This window comes from Anser brachyrhynchus (genome assembly GCF_964034855.1).
Source record: "Anser brachyrhynchus genome assembly, chromosome: 5".
Taxonomy (NCBI): domain Eukaryota; kingdom Metazoa; phylum Chordata; class Aves; order Anseriformes; family Anatidae; genus Anser; species Anser brachyrhynchus.
Genome location: NC_137699.1, coordinates 32,553,148 through 32,573,309, shown reverse-complemented (window position 1 = coordinate 32,573,309; position 20,162 = coordinate 32,553,148). Strand labels below are relative to the sequence as shown.

The 20,162-nt window shown below is 42.4% G+C and overlaps 1 protein-coding gene across 4 annotated transcripts in view; it reads right to left on the bottom strand.

Annotated features, from left to right (window-relative positions):
* The window catches only part of RPAP1 (RNA polymerase II associated protein 1), a 47,503-nt gene extending 29,940 nt beyond the window's left edge, over window positions 1–17,563 (bottom strand). The window contains exons 1-9 of one of the 4 annotated variants that reach the window (XM_080593435.1): window positions 14,424–16,569; window positions 12,635–12,798; window positions 12,217–12,434; window positions 11,177–11,325; window positions 10,522–10,614; window positions 8,972–9,152; window positions 7,407–7,583; window positions 4,916–5,122; window positions 417–532 (exon numbers count right to left, since the gene is read on the bottom strand). In XM_080593435.1, the coding sequence (XP_080449561.1) occupies window positions 417–532; window positions 4,916–5,122; window positions 7,407–7,583; window positions 8,972–9,152; window positions 10,522–10,614; window positions 11,177–11,325; window positions 12,217–12,406 (1,113 nt within the window). In that variant the 5' untranslated portion in view covers window positions 12,407–12,434; window positions 12,635–12,798; window positions 14,424–16,569. The other 3 variants (XM_080593436.1, XM_080593434.1, XM_080593433.1) reach the window with 3 other exon arrangements.
* Window positions 17,564–20,162: the final 2,599 nt, after the last annotated feature.

Here is a 20,162-nt window from a genome sequence, read left to right as displayed (position 1 = left end):
GTGGGGGAGAAAGATTATTTCTAGTGCCTTGTACTCTATTCACCATTTAAAATTCCACTTCTTAAATCAACTCCTGGAAGGTGACACCTCAAACTCCCCAGATCAGACCTCGAATTCTTTTTTTTTTTTTTAAAATATTTACTCAATTTTCTTTCCTTTTTTTCTTAGTTTTCAGACCTGATTCATCACAGATAACAGTTGCTAGGCTCTCGCTTAGTAGCTGTCTTAAGCACTGCAGACTACAGAGATACGTATCATCCCACCCCGTGGAAAAGACTGAGGGACCTCTCATTCTTACAAAATCTCTCAGATTAAGTAACCAGAGGACTAGTTTATGAAAACTTCAAAACTGTTATTGCTGAGAAACATGAACCAGACACCCCAAGAACATGAAAAATCAGTTTCTGCTTTTAAACCTTTTTGGTTTTCTTCTGTCGGGGTGAAGGCAAATCTTTCATCCACTCCAGCTTCTCAAACTCCACATTGTCCATGTGAATCCATTCCTTCTTCGGCTTCACAGGCAGATCATCATCTTTGAGGGGGAAAAAAAAATAGCAGCCTTACCTTTGAAAGCAAAAATGAAGAAAATACTACTCCCTCTTTGCCAAACTATTTGGCTTAAAAACTGCATCAAATATAGTATTCATATAAAAAAAGAAAACAATTTTCAACCTGACTGTTGGCTAATGCATAAACATCAAAGATATAAAGCTGTTTTCATCTTCCATGAGAGCTAGAAGAGGAAGTGAACAGCACTGTAATGAAATTAACAGACTGCTAATTTGGTGAAAAACTGAAGTCAGGATACAAATTAAGCAAAGTGATCAGAACCAGGGCAGAAAATAATATCAGTCCTACTTTTAAGAAAGCAAACGAATATCATTTAAGGAAGGGAATGTTAGGGAAGATGTGAAATGATTGAAAAGAATTAGTAATGCAAGTAGGTCCAAGCACATCACTGGCCTGTCATGCAGCATGGTTTTAAAGATGCCAGTACAAAGTCAGCCTAGATACACCGGCGGGAGCACCAGTGCTAACACTCATGCTTCCACAGGACTTCCAATACTGCTCTTCATTCTGTGTCTCCCTCTAAAGACTTGAGGAGATCAGCTTGGGAGGAAAACAAACAGAACAAGTGAAAATCGACACAGCTTGCCTGAGAAACAGCTCAGTGGGGAAACTGGGCAGTTGAACAAGAATTTCAGAGGTGCAAGCACTAAAGGAAGAAACTACTGATTTAACTTGTTAAGCTTTGACTAGAACAATTTGGGAAGCAAGACATTTATGCTTGTCATCACAAGAATTGCCCTAGGAAAGAGACAGATCAGCATGTACAAGAATCTCCCAAGTGAAGCGACAGGAGAGATTTAATTGGAAGTTAGCTAAACACCAGCAAAGGTAATGCTTTGCTAGTAGGAAACCATCCCATACTGGTGTGAGAAGAATGAACTAAGAAGTCTTTGCTATCTCAAGAGAAATCACACAAATGGAGAGGAGCAGGCAGACCGAGGGCACGAAAAGTGGGATCATTGTCCCCCTCTGCTCTGCCCATGTGAGGCCCCACCTGGAGTAATGCATCCACATCTGGGGCCCCAAGCACAAGAAAGGTGTGGAGCTGTGGCCCTAAGGAGGGCCATGAGGATGATCAGAGGGCTGGAGCACCTCTCCTATGCGGAAAGGCTGAGACAGTTGCAAATGTTCAGCCTGGAGAAGAGAAGGCTCAGGGGAGACTTCATTGCAGCCTTTCAGTACTTAAAAGGGGCTTATAAAAAAGATGGAGAGGGACTTTTTACATGGGCAGACAATGACAGGACAAGGAGGAATGGTTTTAAACTAGAAGAGAGGAGATTTAGATTAGATATTAGAAGGAAATTCTTTACTCAGAGGGTGGTGAGGCACTGGCACAGGTTGCCCAGAGAAGCTGTAGATACCCCATCTCTGGAGGTGTTCAAGACCAGGCTGGATGCAGCTTTGAGCAACGTGGTCTGGTGGGAGATGTCCCTGTCCCTGGCAGGGGGTTGGAACTAGGTGCTCTTTGAGGTCCGTTTCAACCCAAACCAATGTGTGATTCTATTAAGGAACAGTAGGTCCAGCTGAGATGCTCTTCTTTCATCAGATCTTTCCCTGCTGATAACTGGCCCAAAACCCAACCTTTACTTTCCACCAATTAGCAGATAAACTTTCAGGAAGGGCACTTATCATTTTTAGGATGAAGCTTCATCCTTATGATCAGTGTGATACTGAGTCAGGCAAGGAACCAAGCACAGCATTATCTTCTCCAGCCAGAAAGCTGTTCCACAGAATTTCAGCCAAAGGCTCAGCACACATTTTAATTGAAGAGACGGAAAAAGCATCTGATATGTAAGTAAGTGGAATGGTTGTGGGTGGTGGGTGCAAAACCAGAGGAAATAAAATCAACAGAAAAAATTAAATCTATTGACATTTGTAATTCAATAAATTGTTTTCTCCTCCATTAATCACTAAATTGGATAATCATTCCGTGATTAGTTAATCGTTCTATGAATAGGATTACACATATTACCATCAGCCCTTAGCATTATGATCTTGTCAACAAGACAGATATATTCCAAGGCATCAGCAGATTGTTCAGTTACTGAGAAAATTCTTTAGAGAAACACAAGCTGACAGTCTGAATACAACATACAACTGAACTTTTTCAGAGTTGCATTAAATTAAGGGCTACCAAACAAATTCTTCCTGTTCTTGTTTGCTTTCCCTTTTGTCTTGATGCCAGGATTTGTTTTTTGATTTGATAAGATTAAAAGTTGCTAGATAAAGATCTCACTATCTTGTTTATTAGAAACAGTGGCCTTTTATCTTATTAGAGAGGCAAGTTTGACTTTTGAGCAATCATGTTCTTTTTTGTTATCCTTCTCTTCCTGAGGAAACTCAGAATGACCATTTCTGCTGGGTTGTTCATGATATTTTTGTCTCCTGTTAGCCAGGATAGGCAAGCTGTAGGCATAAACTCAGGTGCTAGAAAGGCTTCCCTTCATTTTATAATGATGTTCCTTCTCGTGCCTTCTTTGGTATTTTGAATATCACAAGAAAATTGTTTCTTCTTTCCTTTGCAGTCTTTCATGGGAAGCAAAAGATGCTGTCAGCGTGCAATGCTCTGAACACTGAGCTATTCCCAAGAGCACTACCACAATCTTGTTCAGTCTTTACACTCCTCCTATTGCTCCCAGGTGAGTAAAGGAATGCCACTTAAACAGGTGCTACTTGTGCACTCAATTGTTCTGAAAAAAGCATTAAAAACAGTTCTTTTGATTAACATGGATTGGTGAAAAAGTAAAACTTGGGGAAAAACAGCAAAAGGACTGTTCAGTGAGGTGTTTTCTTCAATAAGAGGCTAATCATCTTTCCTTCTCTTGCACTTGTATACACACTCATAGATTCATCCCCCTCATCAAGGAAATGGTAAACAGTTACCTCTTGCAAATATCAAGCTGAAATCCAAGAGGGATTCACAGGCCTCTTTCATCAGTCCACACGTTGCACTGGGACACAAAGAATGCATCAGAAGCCAAAGATCAACATGAAATTGGGAAAAAGCATGCTAATGAAGGAGAGATGTCGCTTTCATACATGCTAGGAACAAAAGTGTTCAGAATTATGAGAATGAAAGCCTAAAATCATGACAGAGAAAAAGAAATGACTGAAGAGAAAAAAAACTGCAGTAAGGAAAGCAGCAGTAATAGCAGAAACGTAAGGGAGAAACAATTCCTTTTGTCTGCCATGAGAATATAAGGGCTGCTCTAACTGCCTGGGATAAAGCAGCTTTCTTCTCATACAAGCACAAAAATTGCAGAAGCAACACAGGCAGCATCAGTGCAAGCTTCCTTAGCCTGGCTGGAACATGGGGATAAGCCAATACTTAAAAGTAGGTAATTAAGCAAGAGGTAAAACTTTCCCCTAGTGACCCATCAAAGACTCCTTATGTCATTTAGAAAGGGAAATAAGAGATGTGAACAACATGCAGAAATTCACAGGCAGGCAAGTTCAGTGGACCCAGTTCTGATATGAGTGTACACACACACTTAGGTCTCCTGCCAGTTTGAAGGCTAAAATAAAGATTTCCATCGGCAAACTTCCACATCTTCATTCTTTTTGACACACTACCACTCTCTTGCATCACCAAGTTATACAAGATAATTTTGCCACTGGTTCTTTTGAGTATTATAGTGTTCTGCCATAAAAGGCAACAGCTCTGTGCAATTCTTCCAAAAGAGCAGAACTCTCTACACCTTAATACTTCCTTCCACCTACGGCTCACAAAGGAAAACTTTGAAATGACTTCATGGGCTCTGTGATACAAGCCACAGAGTGGGGCCACCAGGAGCAGCATCACAATAAGACATACACGTGCTATATGAGCAATTTCACTGAAATGAGATTGACTGTCACCTTCATGCTATCCTGTGAGCACATCAGTGATTCTTTTTAGAGAAATTTACCCAACAACCTCCTGTCCCCACCCAGTCCCAGTTAAAAGAAATTATTCAAGCAGCAGCTGCACCTATCACACTCTTCTGTTTCCCTGTTTACACGACTGCACAGAAAAGCAATTACACTTACCGTTTAAAACATGTTTTCCTTCCAAAGGAAGGTAAGTACAGAAATCTCAGAGCAAATTCCCAAAACAAGGCAAGATCTCCCACGGCGTAGCTCACCACCTCCATTACATAGCATATCATGCTTCTAATCTATGGAGCTCAACTAGAAATGACAAGGATGCTCTTCCCTTAACTCAAAAAAAAATTAAATATCATGATAAATTTCTGATTTGACTGATTAACAAAGTGCCGAAGAACTCCAATCTGGATTGATGCAAATGCTATATAAACCTTACATTTACGTTCAGAACGTTAACAACATGTACTTTGTTTCTTACCTGTCATTTCCATTTTCATATTTTCTTCCTTCCTTACAGATTCTTCCAGACCTGACTCCTGTATGGAAAGAGATGCTCCTACACCATGCTGAGGCACAGTCAGAGATTCCACAAACTCCTCTGGTCTGTTCTGTTCCTTTTTTAATTCATTTTTCTGGCCTACATTAACACCACGTCGTGACTTTAAGAAAGCAACTAAACTGGGATCTGCAAGTATTGACAAAGAGAGAGACAGAGAAGTGACAGAAAGTCTCAAAATACTTGATAACGCCTATAGGTCTTGCTATTTATCTTAGTCTTTTCATTCCCATTCCACATACCCCCTTCTTCTGTGCCAGCTGTCACTTCTTTTCAAATTGAGGCACTTAACTGCTTTATGACCTCCTGAGCATGTAAACTGGGGACAACTGACTGGTGAGGTGACGCTAGAGAGAGAGATGATAAATGTTTTTCAAGGTAAAGCAGCAACAAGAAAAATCTATTTATTCTCCTGACTTACAAACAAAACCAGAATTGTTTCTTTCCCCCTCACTGCTGCTGAAAAAGGCACAGCCATACAAGACCATTCATTACGGAGAGAACTCTGGTCTGTAATTTATGGGAGGAAGCCAGGTCTGACAGTTTGCCTACCCTGTCTGTGAATTGTTCAGTTCTGAATGCTACGAGAGTACACAGAACAGACACCATAAAAAGAATTACCTGCTGTATTGAATTGCACTAGAACTGCAGTGCACGGTCTCCATATTAAGTTAGGAGAAGGAGATCCTGTTCATTCTGAACAGATTCCACATCCTGAGACTTAATTATGATCTAATAACATCCAGAAAACATAAGTGGTCGTTCTCTTCATGCTTTGGAGAAGAGGAACATTTGGGAGGTAGGGGTGTTTTGAAGGACAGGTAAGATTCCTCTCTTAAACAAGAAAGTGTCAGGAGACTTTTAGATTTAACTTTCAGACCTGCTACAGATACACCACATCGTTTTTGATGGAGTGCACTTTCTCACTCTGGAAGATAATTCTCCATCTAGAAGATTGCGTTGGGATGTTTATGCCTGAGACAAATAGCAAGAGCCTGTGCACTACCTCTCTAAAACATACAGAGATACTTTGATAAACCATGTCAGGGATGTGTAAAGTAATAGAATATATCTTTCATTGGTTATTTATTCCTTGGAGGACAAAGAACAAGCAATTCAGAAGTTCTCTGTACCCAAGAGAAGTCACCCCCAAAAAAAGAAACAACTGCCTCATCTCTTGAACAGTTTAAAGAGCATGCAGGGATCTATCGCACACTTGTGACTGCTGCATGCTCTTATGATGCAGTATAAGCCTCCCTCAGTGAGGGAGAGGCATTCAGCCCAGTCTCATTAAAGCATCCCTATTTTTTTCTTGAATGCAGGCAGAGCTCTCACTTTCCCACACTTTACTGTATGCAGCAATGAAGGGGCTATATGCCTTATTTCATAAAAACATTAATCAAAAGTCACCAATTATATAAATCTGTGCACAGTATGGCAAAAAAACCCTACTATTTCTACCCACAGTACCCATAGGTAAAAACAAAATAGTGACAACTATAAGAGTTTGAAGACCCTACCCATCCTCATAATCCACACCATGCAGTCTCATTTACTTCATGCTTAAGAGGTGAATTCTGAAACTGGTCAGCAATAAACACCCGCAAATTATTCTGACTCCTGAATATGGAGGAAAAGTCTCCTTAATTCACATGTCTGTACCTGTCCAGTTCCCAAGTTCATTCACAAGCAGGCAACTTAGTTTAGGAGTTGCTTCATTGTGCATGATTCCCTGGGCACAGATATTTTCAGAATACCAAAATAACCCCCAGTATACTTCAGGCCTCAAAGACTGAAAGATCTATAACTTCAACCCATAGGGTACACAAATACATATGCTGTTTTAAAAAATAATTAATTGTTGAAAAATACTTAACATGTACCCTACCCTTTTTAAAATCCCTAAGTGTTTGCTTCACTGATACCCTGACAGGCTGAGTGGTGGGGACAGAGAGCAAAGGCAACAAATCAGTCACAAGAAGAATGTGCATGAACAAGGTATTTTTCATACACATGCCATTGTTATAAAGTGAAGTTAGAAAAGCAAGATTCTGTCACCTTTCTTATGGGCATCAGAGAGTTACATTTTAGGACCCCAATACATGTATATGTAACCAGGTATCTGGTGCACAAAGTAACAGTGCACGGACTATCTTATCCCACATCAAATGGTCTTAGACAATCCTAAGGTAAGCCCCCTCTCACTGAAGAATAAGCACTCTTAAAATTCCTTCACACTTGATTCTTACTCATAAGCTACTGACAGGACACAGAAGTTAAACTACCCCCATGTGCAATGACTGCTGATCCCGAGCTCCAATCTTTGATCTGTGAATTTGTTGAGATTTCAAGACACCTTCAAATTCAGTAAACTTCCGTGACTCGAGGTGAATTCACCCTGACAAGCACATACCCAGCTGAGCCAGAAGCTTTTCCTGTTCCTGCAGGATCTCTTCCTGGGACATAGACTGCAGCTTCTCCAAGTTCTCTTTGTGAATAGCCTGAGCTTCCTGCTCACTCTTTTGGCTTCCAAGACCCTCTCCTGTTATGATACAAGGCCGCTGAGTGGTGAAAAAGTCATCAGCTTTATCTAAAAGATTCAACAAAGAAAGCAGTTAGTGATTTAAGTCTCTGGCATTATAAGCTTGTTTAGATTTTGTCATTACCAAGCAGAATCCACACACACTTTTTTTTTTTTTTTTTTTTTTAAGAAACCTTGGTATCCAAGTTAGGAGGAAAGTTTAGTTTATCTTGAAACTAAGTATTTGGGCTTTCAGGTTTTTGTCTCACGTGACGACAGAACACCATTTCTCTCTTGTTTCATTAGGAGTTGGGGAGGGACAAAAGAGAATTAATTTGGTTTCTGTAAAGCGAAGCAACAAAAGGTGAACTTGAGCATAATGTTTATTACAAGAAATGGAGCTACACCACTTCTCCTCTTGCTTCTAGCAATTCTCTCACAGAAACCCTTCCCCAGCAATCTTACAGAGGCTAAGCCATTTCCTGATCCCTCCGTTGTATTACTACATTTATAAGTGTTCTACTTCAAGGGGATCACAGCCATGGGGCTGCTGTGTTTCCCTTTGGTATTTCTCAGACAGAAGTACACAGGCACAATTGTAGCAGGGTATACAGCACACCGCAATTGACCTGGATGGTGGATTAGTGCGTTTACTGCACAGCATGCTGAGAGTTTTCTTACCATTTATTTGACAGAATCCTTAGCCAAATGGTGAAAACCTTTAAATGATATCTAGCATCCATTTCAATGTGAAAAAGAGGATATCATGGAAAAACCCAGACATACGGTAGTCCTGTGCAGAGGGGACTCCTCAAGACACAGACGTGCATGCGCACACACAAGCCCGGAGCTGCAGGTACCACTTGAATTGGTTTCATCTTTCCTTGTCACATTGCTGTCAGACAAATAACTGCTGGAGGTGGCACTGACTCATCAGCACTGCCTCACAACACTCCTTATAGAGCAAAGCCACAGTCTCATGGCAGAGCATCCAGTGATGGAAGACTGAGCTTTCAACTTCCAGGTAGGTAGCAATGGGAACCTTTGTCAGGGGTCCTGAACGCTTTTATTGTGCACAAGATGGACCCTTCCCCCAAAACTGCAAAAGCTACTGATGAAACAAGAAATGCTTCACATGTGACAGACAGAGAAGAAAAGGAGGGCAAGAACCTTGAAAAATAAATCTGTTTGGCCTTATGAAAAAACAGAAAAGAAAATTAGTGAGAAAGCTGACCCAATTTTTAGAATGTTGATTTGGGTCTCTGACCATTTCAAGTCCTTGCCGTGCCACAGACATTCCAAGTGACTTTGCGATGTCTGAACTAAGGACAACAGCACTTCCCTCATTTAAAGATAAGGTGCACTGGTGTTATGACAACAGTTTAAGGTTTAATTAAGATTTAATTAAGGCTATGTAAAATATAGTAGAGTGGATAAGCAGAAACTTTTCCACTTACCATCCCTGTTGCCAGGGCGAGGTGCCTCTTCTGCTGATCCCTCAGGATCCAGGGCATCCCGAGGAGTTGATCTTATTTGCACGCACTCAGCAGCAGAGGGAGCTGTTGCTTCCTTTTCAGCAGCCCTTCTTGCTGCCATCTTTTGTGCAAAGATGCTTTTTCTTCCAGATCCCACCTTCACCTGCAAACAAGGAAGCCGTGTGTCACCACTCTTTTCAGACTCCCCCGCACACCTGGCACTAACAAATATGTAAATCTGATCCTAAAGACACCCTCGAATCAGACTTTGGGACACGACACAAGAGAAGCTGCTGGCAGCCACCTGCCCTTTTCTGTATGCGTGCTATTCCGTTTTTTAACGTACAATTTAATGCTAGGACAGAAACACAGAACACCTGAATGTTTCTTCTACCTAGAGAGAGAAGATGATTAATTATAATTCAGACCAGGCAAGTACACCTAAAATATCACCAAACATAACAGTTCCAGCTTTCCTGCTGCTTGGAAACCCTGCATAGCTGAATACTTTGCATTTCTGAGGATAAATGGGGCTGTACTGCGCTCACCACATGCTTGGAACAGGCTTCTTATAAGGTGATTAGAGAGCAGCAGGGTGAAGAGATTTACACAGTAAGAAGTGGGCAAGTGGTGCTAAAATAATCCTGACTAAATTACTGTGCTGCTTGCCTAGGCGATGGAAGGGCAAGGCTCTGAACAGCTTTTGATACATGGGAAATCCAAAGACTAAGCAAAAAAAAAAAAAAGAGAAAAAAAAAGAAAAAAGACTCTTGCATGTCCCCAGTCCAGAGAAGGAGCTTAAAAGGCGATCTTAACATTTAGTAGCTACTGTGTACTCCTGCATCAGGTAAACAGAACTGGTAGGTTTAAAAAGTACTACTACTTCCTCTCAAGAGAGCTGTCCTTCAAAATCAACTCTCTATTCAAAGCAACCACAGCTATCAATCGCACTCCATTTCCCAGTATCTGCCTCCTACTCAGCTAGCAGCTCTTGCTACTACAACAACTATTCTGATGACAGCAACCATGGCTTCCTGCTTTACAGCCTCAGAACAAATTTTATGTCAAAAATCTAAGAAGCCACAAAAAATAATCTGTACAACCGCATTCAAATGTCATTCCAGCAAGAATCAGGGGCAACTTGAGTAAGTACGGATTTACACAAACCTGACAGGCAAATTCACAGAAATTGTTTCTCAGAAAAAAACAAGGCAGAACACGCTGTCTTACAACAGGGCAGATTTGATCCTTCTCACTAAAGTTAGCTGAAGGGGGTTGCCTTTTTCCTAAACTGGAAGAATTCCAGTGTTATTTAACTGCAGGGTATGGACTGCCTGTTTGATGGCAGTTTGGTAGGAGAATTTTCTTCTTTACTAAGAAGGCAATGCCAGAACAATGCTGAGCCAACTCCTTATCTCCAGCATGCCAAGTCACTTATTTTTAGCCCTACCAGTCACCAGGCATTGCACTTTGTTGTGGAGAAGACTTAATAGTTAATGAAGGTAGTGTAGAACAGTTGGTCCCACTCTTACCTCACTTTTTATCTCAGAACGATGAAATGTTCTGGGAAACGGATCTCCGGTGGGCACTGGCATGGTCACTGCTACTGCACTCGTGTCTCGTTCCTGCAGCAAAAAAAATATCAAATGCTGTAGAAACCATCACGACAGCCCCACATGTTTATACTATTTAGTTAAGAGTGGGCTAAACTCTCAGCTCTGCAGCTCACAAGCTTTCTGTTACGTAGCTGTCAGGCTCAGAACACCTTGTGCTTACTTGAAGCCAAGGTGAGGCTATCTTCCAAAAGGCTGTGCTGCCAAGCTCCACAAACCACCCGAAGAATCAAATGAAGGCCTGGGCCAATGCAGAGCAATGAGAACATCCCCTTCAGAGAATGCAGAACCTCACCCAAACCCACACTAGAGCACAAGCCTGCATGCATGCAGCATGATCTGTAGGCAGTCTGGACTGGACAGCAGATTCAAACCCATGTTTAGCTGACAGCAAAAATATACCCAAAAAAGCCTTGTTTTCCCTCAGGATGCTTCAGGACACTGGTCTACAGTGCTACAACTGCTTCATTACACCGCAGAAATAAAAAGCAGCAACAGAACCCTTCATCCCTGTCCAGTGCTCAGCTCATAGCACTCAAAAACCACTAGACTATCAGGTGAAAGCTAGACATACAATGATTTTGCTGAAGACTGCTGTAATGTGTCGATCGTGACTCTCAAGTCTTTCCTCTGGATCTTCATCCTCAAAGTGGACAGAGGCACTTTTGATCTTGGACTTTTTTGGAGGACCAGGAGTTAGAGCTGGGAGAATATCAGGAAAATCTGTAGAGGAGAAATAAAAAAATAGCCAGGTTAAAACTGCACAGTAAGTATCAAACCAAACTCTCCCTAATAGCACCTATTATTGCTCTGATGAGAAACAAACCAGATGAGGAAGCAGTAAGACAATTAAGAATCCTCTGTGTCTGACTTGCACTGGATAATGGAGAGCAACATGCTTAAGAATTTTATTATTAATGTGTTGGCACTAAAGTTTTTTCAAAGAGCTGCATAAGCAGAAAAGGGTACTGAGGCCTGACTGCAAATCTTAAGGGAAGAAACAAGGCTGTACAGAAACAACTAGTGTCCTTGCAGGTTGTGTTCAGGCACAGGAAAGCACAGTTCCACTGCCAGCTCCAACAGTGAGTGATTAGTATGATCATAAGCTAGTCAAGGCCTTCTTTTCACTCTAAACTTGTATCACATTTTCTTACCTAGAAGCAAGCACTGTAAGATTTAAATTGTTGCTTTTAAGAAAGTACCTTGAGCTTCTGAGACTATTACGTGCATGAGAAGTGTTACTACTGGTGGAAGAAAACAAAACCACAAGAAGGAAGTTTATCAAGAGAGATCTGCTGGCTGAAAGTTGGGGTCTGGATAGATGGCAAAATAAGCACCCAGAGTCCAATGAGTACACATCTCAATGCAAGAGGTACTTTCTGTGATTGGCAAGGTACCACAGACAGCTGATAAATGTAGATGAAGGCAGTGTGTTGGAAAGGTGTTTCTACTGGACACAGTAATGTTGCACAAGGGCATTTTCAAACAAGGTCAAGAACAAAGAATATTACAATGGGGATATATGCAGGGGAAAAAAAAACAGCAAGTTGAAAGGGAGGAACTGAAAGGCAGAGAGAAACCAAGCAATTCAGGGAGCCCCACAAGGGAAATTACCATCCAGCATCACTACATCCTTGCTGTCCTGCAGCGGGGGTCTCTCAGAATCTGTGCTCCCTTCCTCCCCCTTTCTCTTGTCTGCTTTCTTCACAATCTTCACTGCAGGTGAAGCTCTGGCTGCCAGGAACTGGTTTTGAAAGTGTATCAGGTCTGCCTCGGACTCGCCAGGCTTTGGTCTCGACAACATCCTGCCTTCTTGCTCCTGCAGGCCGGCCCTGTGTGGTGTTCACATGGAAGACATGGAAAACAGGTTAGAGGACTGGTTTTCCTGGGGAAAGGACGGGGGCAGCAAGCAAAAATTACACACTTTTGTCCTGCTCTGCTGTTTCTGTACATACTGCAGCTCTTCAGGATCTACTTCAGGATCACCCCAGGACACAACTAGTTATACCGGAGTCCCAGACAAACGGCTCACCTTGTTTTTCACTGCCGAACACCGTGCCACTGGGCAAGCCAACACCTGGTCTAGCATCCAGCTGGGAGCAGAATGGCATCCATCCAGCACAGAGCTGGCCAACAAGTATATCGCTGCCAGAATGCCAGCCACACGGCCTTGGATTTGCAAAGCCACAGAAGCACCTGTGCCAAGGCAGTAGGTTTGACTTACTCCAGTATCAGCAAACAAGAACATCAGAGGCACAGGGACACGCAAACCTCCTGCCTCTACCACACTGCCTTCTCAACATCCTGCCACTAGCATCTGTCAGGATGCAAGAGCCTGTCCACGTAGATTTGGACAATACGCTCACCACTAGTGCTCCCTTCTCCCTCTAATCTCCCAAGAAAAGAAACCAAACAAAAAAAGGTTTTCTTCCTTATATCATCCTTCTTCTTCAGTTCTCTCTGTTTCACTGTCCTCTTACTGGCAGAATTTATGTTATTTCCAAGCAGTTTCATTCACTGCTCAGACCAGTTTTCAGATGAAAGACAGGGGTGGTATTTACAAATACTTGTATCTTGGTCTATATCAGAACTTAACACAGAAAGAAACTCTTCCACCTCCCATCTACTGGTCATGAAAATACTTGCAAATATTACACCTCTCATTCCCAGAGCCTGGGACCATCGATCCATTTCTCCCAGGCAGCGAGTGTTTGCAAATACCTATCATGCTGATTGAATCGCTGATCAGAACTAGCGCTGCAGACTTGACGCCCTCCCACACTCGGAATTTTTAAATGTTTTGTACACATTTGATCTCTTCTACTTCTAAAAGACCATCAGGACTCAATGATAATTTACTTTGAAGTTGGAAAGGGAAGTAGATGCGGATTTTTAAAACTCTGATCATCTCCCATATGGACAGGCTGTATGCAAGAGAAAACGCAAAGCTTTGAAGCGAACCTCCGTCAATCTCAGACCAAAACAAAGTTCAAGCCCAGTGCAGACACAGCCTGCCTTGAAACCAATGTTTTGTTTGTCTTACTCTGTTACCATCCTTTTCTGTAAGGTATGTGGGCAGATACCTTGCGGGAAGGATGCTAAAAGACTCAAGAATTACCTCATGCAGTATTTACGGCCTACATTTGGAGTATTTCTACCATTTTTAATGATCCCATTCTTGAACAATGCCAATTAGATACGATGCTGCTCGCTCCATCATCTCTAAGTAAAGAAGAGGCCCAGGCACTTTTACAGTTTTGTGTTGTTCTTTGGTTTTGGTGATTTTCTCTTTTTTTTTTTTTTTAAATCAAGACATTCATGTAAAAACAACAGCCAGACCAGATCAGCTGAAATACTTCTTCCTGCCCCTCCTTTTGTGCAAAAATTGGACTAAAACCATTCAGATTTAAGAGCTTTGTGGGCCAATACAAAGTGGATTTTCAGAGGTTTTGAGTTTCCAGGGACTGCATTCACTTCTGCGCTCATTACTGAGGAAACAGGCCTCTTCATCTGATGCCAGCATCACGAGTTAGTTGCCGATTTCAGACATCTCAACACGCTGGCCTTAATGAAAGCTGTCAGCTCAGGAGTCCCAGAACAACAACTTCCATTTACACCAAGCCTACACATGGCATAGGCAGCAACAAGGAGAGCTTCCCCGTACCCTCTGAACCGTAAAACCCTCCCAATACAGAAGGAAAATGTCCAGCCTCTCTGCCAAACAGCACCAAGGATGTCTGTGGAACACAGCCACCAGCGAGGGGCAACTTCCCAGCAGGAAGGGAGGGGAGGGGAGCACGCTGCTACCTTGCCTCACGCACCTGGGATGTCACTGCGGCTCTGACTGATGCTGAGCAGGCAGAAACACTCCCAGTTCCCCTCCAAATGCACAGCAAAAATTGCAGCTCCTGCAGACGGCTCCTTTTTTTGTGCACTTCTAGCATAAGCACACCTACTTGCTGTTTATTTATGGACCTTTCTGCCACAACAGGGGCTCCAGTAGTCATACTTCAGTTGATAGGTCCCCCTTTCATATGCATAAGCAGCATCACATGCATCAAAAGCCAAGTGTTTCATGCCCTGTCGTCATGGGCTTCAAAGCCTGAGCGAGGATGGTGCTAGGATTAGCAGACACAAAACGCCTGGTTATAAGCAAAGCGTGCTGCTAATCTTTCTGCGCTAAGCCTCTTCCACACAGGGATGCACACACACCATTGTCTGAGTCTGCATATCACTTACATTATTCAAAAACATATGGGGCCTTGAGGCTGCCTTTATTTGCCTGGAGATTTGTCAGGCAGAAGAAGCCAATTTTGCAGTCACTGTCTAAAGAGATGGGGCAGAAATGTGTCAGAAACTATTTCCTCAAAGTCGGTCCTTCCTCCATGTGGATATGGAGGACACCCAAACAGTTACAGGGTGGTAATACAGAGGTGGGCATTAGTCTGGTGTGAAAAATAGATAAAAGACTTCAATGTGTTCTTTCTATTTTCTGAGTCTAGAAATTTAATACAACCAAGGCCTTTGACTTGGTCCTTCTGCAGTCCAATGGGCAAGAAATTGTTTAAATACACATGGTACTTGCAGACAGACCAAGGTAAAAATAATTTACTTTGAAACGGTAGCTCTTTCCATGCCCTCTGGAGGCTACGTAAGCACTTTAGCAACACTCACCTGGCCATCACAAAGAACAATTCTTTTCCAGCAGCACCCACAGAAAACACGTAAGAAAAATAACAAACGGGACTCATCATCAGCACTGCCACCAGCACCATACAGCCTGGTTACCTTCAATCTTGTAACCTGCTGTTTAAAAGCTACCTGCTCAGAAGCTGTTTGTCTAGAGGGGGCCACCACCTAGCCAACATGCACAGCCTGCTGGGGAAAACCTTGTCCTAGGGATGCCTGCAAGGCATCACAAATACAGTGAAAGAAAGGCCCATAAGCACCTATACACACTAGAACACAGCGATCATTACGCAGATATAGGATCATTCGCTGGTGTAACCCCAGTCTGGATGAAGAATCTCAATAAATACCTTTCTGTTATGCTTTGGACTCATGGATATGGACCATGGATATGGTCGTTTGAAAAGCCTGTCAGCGCTGCAGATAGTCTAACAAACACCATTGGGACCAATGGGTGAATTTGGACTAAAAAAAGGTGCAAAAGGACAGAAAGCAACCAAGTCTCAGACTGCTTCAAGCACAAAGACACGTTTTTGGATTACCCAATTTCAGCTCAAGTGTCAGCCTGAGGAGGAAGGCTGGTTAGGGCAATAAGGGCCTCCAGTCACAACCTAACACATCACTGGTGTATCGCAGAGGATGGCACTTACTTTATGGAAATACTGAGGTTTGTAATACTCCTTCATCACTTCCCTGAAGCAGCATTTAAGCTCCCCAGGCACGTGTTACTCCTACCTGCCACCACCCTTAGCAAAGGTAAAACAATACCAGAATCATGCACGGTTTTGTATGAGCAACATACCGCCACACTCCTGCCCAAGATGTGTAGTTGCCATCAGGCCACAGAAAACCATACTCAATACAATCCCCTGCCATAACGACTCTTATTCTACTCTAGATCACTTGCATTTACTTGGCATTATTTCTCCTGCAGCAGCAGAGGCCCGCAGAGCCACAAAGCAGCACAACAGCCACAAACTGGGAATGGGTTGGACCCGATGATCCCGAAGGTCCTTTCCAACCTTAATAATTCCATGGTTCTACGATTTTACGGCTCTAAAGGCCGCAGGGCCGCGTACAAACAAAAAACCGCCTCAGACTCTTAACAGATTCTGCAAGTTGCCATCATTTCAACCCCGTCCTCAAGCTCACAGGGTTATCTTCATTTATTAAAGCTGTAGGGTTTGAAATAAAGAGTCAAATCGGGCCCAGCAGCCGCAAGGAGCACCTCCCGGCGAAGCCGGTAACGCGCGGGACCCCGCGCCCGGCCCCGCCACCACTCACCTGCGCTCGGCCCTCACCGCTCGCCGCCAGCACTTCCGCTCCGCCCCGCAGCGGCTACTTCCGCCCGGTAGCTCCACTTCCGCCCGCACTCCTCCTCCCCGGGGGGGGCGGCGCCATTTTGCCTCCCCTCAGTGCCCATCCTTGGGGGTCGCTGCTCGGATTCCCCCGGTGTCTCAGACGCACCTTGCCCTGCTCGGTGATGAGCGGTCCCCATGCTGAAATATTTCACCCGAATCTTTCTTGGCTTGCGCAGCACAAATGTGCGCTTCCCCAGGTGTAAATATAGGGCACCTCCTAATAGTAACATATGCCTGCCAGTATTAAAATACATTTATGTAAATCTCTCATCTGTGCATTCTGTTTATTAGAGGTTGTTGATGTGCCTGAGACTATAGGTGCTTCAGGAGGATGGATACATAAAGCTACACGAACAGAGCTATAATTTATTATTCATGCCTAATTATTCATGTATTATTCACATACACCAAGCTTTATTAAAGAATTCTGGAAAGCAGTCGTAACTTGCAGAAGCATTTGTTTTAATAGTGGTCATTAGTTTTAGTGCTTAATCAACTTTGAGCTTTTTTTACCAGAGGTGAACTCAATGGGCATGAGTATGGATGCAGGTTGCAGGTCTTGGCTCAGGTGGGCCCCCTGTTTGGAAAGGACTCACCACAAGTGCCCCAATACTGTAAGGAATGCAGTACGTTCCCATCTGCTGGATCTCATTAGGCTTTTTATTCCTTCGGAAAACTATGCTACTAGCAAAATTGCAGCCAGACGCAAGTTTGACACCTAAATCTCTATAGAAATTGAGATAAACCCTTAACCTGATGACAGTCGTCTCAACCATAGTGTCAGTGAACCAGGGTTGTGATGAACTTGTACAAAATGGAAATTCTCAGTGAAAATACTGGGCAGAAAATATCTCCCTCAGCTGTCATCTGATGGTTTGTACTATTCCTGAGATAGTGAGGTCGAAGATTGTGTTCCTTTAGATCATTAAATACTTCTTAAAGTAGGAACCACCAAAATCATTTGAAGATGACCAACTAAGTAGCCAAGAGTGAGCCCAATTCTAGCCTTGTGAGTGGACAGTTTTCTACCTGATTCTGGCACAGGTGTTTGTTTGAGCAGTTACTACTAGTATGTCTGATGCTTATAGGTGGCCCTAGCAGGAGGAATAAAACTACATTTGGAGATTCTCAGAAGAAAGACTCAAAGAGTGTTTGGAGTACCTCCCTGGTGCTGCCATGCCAGACTGTGGTTCATCAGCTGGCAGAGCTCTGCTTTGCACTCCTTAAAGGAACTGGAATCAAAGTCAAACTGAGTTCAATAATAGCAGTGACTGTTTAGAAATGTGAGGTCCAATTCTCCATTCCACTGAAATCAGCTGTTAGCCCTACCACCACCATCTGTCACTTAGTTTTGTCATTTGCAGATTCTGCTGGTTTGGGATGCAAGAAACACTTTGAAATAACTGTTCAAGTTTCTTGCAGTTAAGCCTCGAGAGCACCATTTTCTAGTCCCTTCTCCGTGGAACCATCCAACACTTCTCTTGGCAACAAGAGTCCGTGGCTACCGCAGGAATGGCATCTGGAAGCGAGAAGTTTAATGTTCCATTTGGTGCCTTGTTGGCTTCTGTGCATTTTTGTGCTTGTGGGTCCGTAAAGATTGTGTAGAGCTGCTTTAAAATCTATTGAAATCAATGGATTATGTCTCTGCCTGAGGCAAAAGGTGGAGTTTAGATTTTAGTTTATTGTGCTGTTCATCTTTAGACCAGACAAGAGAGCATTGATTTTATAGAAGGATTTGGCAGATACACTGGTAGGAGTAGACCTTTCTCACTCTGAGGTTTTGCTGGTGCTAAACTTCTGAACAATTTGCCTTGGACCCTGACCAGGACATTTTGGTTCTGTCACCTGGATAATAAGGCAGGGAGGCTTTAGCACTGGTTGCATTGGAATGTATTTCAATTAAGTGTTGAGACTGTTTAAATTGTCTGACAACTGCTCATGAAGTTGAGTTGTTCTGAATTCAGGGAATTTAATAACTATTTGTAAGGTCACTTTGACCTTACCAACATTGTTAGTATAGAAATGAAGTAAATGAATTACTATACATCCAGTAAAAAAAAAAAATATATACTCTAAATGTGTTACAGGATATTTGACCCTATGTATCTTGTACTGAACCAATTCAGTGAACTAGATAGCCTGAGACATGAAAGGGCCTGTTTGAGTTACGGTTCTTAGGGGTGATCTGCTTGTCATCCTTTCCTCTTAAGCCCAGGAAACGTGTATATGATATACATAACCAGTTGCTAGCAGAATTTTGCTTTGCCTTAGTAGTTCTCTGATGATGATGATGATGATAATACTAATACTAATACTAATACTAATACTAATAATAATAGTAATAACAATAACAATAACAATAATAACAATAATACAACACATTAACTTTGTCTCTTGCTTTCTTCTGAAGTAAGCCTGTACCTTTCTGTAATACTTCTAATGTGAGTGATCAGCACTGAACTTAGGAAAGGTAGCAAGTGTTATCTGAGTTATATCTAATCTGAAACTAATCTGATGTCAAACAAGCGTAACTGGTCAATATCCACAGATGGTAATCCTATCCTAAGAGCGGCGTGGCATTTAAACTGAGGAGCCATAAGCATTTTTCCTCCCTGATTTCTCTCACACTGGCTGCACAAGTTCTACAGCCACACATGGTGATTCTTAGCAATGCATGTGAAGTGAACAAATAATCTTTTTTTTTTTTCTTTTTTCTTTTGTCAGAAAGATATAAAAATATGCTCAGAATGTTTTTATTTTAATTACTGCAAGACAGGAATACTTCCTGTCAACACTCCTGGAGTTTTATGTATCTTTTCTTCATTCTATTAATTATTTACCTTCTGTTTTAATAATACAGTTAAGGGCACTATATATAGCTTATGCTCTATCAATAAATCATGCTTGTGCGTCTTCATATTTATCCTATAAATTATAAGTATCTACACACTTCTGGGGATCTGCTAAGCTCTTCTGGCAAGGAAATTCCCACCAGAGCATCTATAAGAGTCATTGGAGGTGAACTCAAATAATTCCTCACTTAAGGAGAGCTGTTTTATGAGATTTTAAAAGCTCATCAGTCTTGTCACAGGCCCTGATGTTCTCCCTCACCCTCTTCTTCTTGCTTGCCACAAGCGAGTAGCTTCATGTGACTTTCTGGCAAATGTTTTTGATCTTCCAAAGCAGAGAAGCATGAGAGCCTACAACCAAATGCTTTCTCACTGGACTGTAAAATCCAGAGAATCAGAACAACAAAGACAATTGCCAACAGAGGCAATGGCCTTAGTGGCATTAGAAGGTAAATCTGTAAATGCAACAGTATTATCTGTGTTGCAGAGATGGAAAATATTTGGATGAGTTGCCTAAGAAGCAAATGGCCACAGAGACAGATAATCGTAGAGTTTTGTTTCCAGAAGACAGAAACTGAAGTCAAGAACAGAGTAGGTAAAGAGCAGGGTGGTAGGAAGTACACAGGTTTGCTGGGGAATAGAGAACTGGTGATAAAATGGG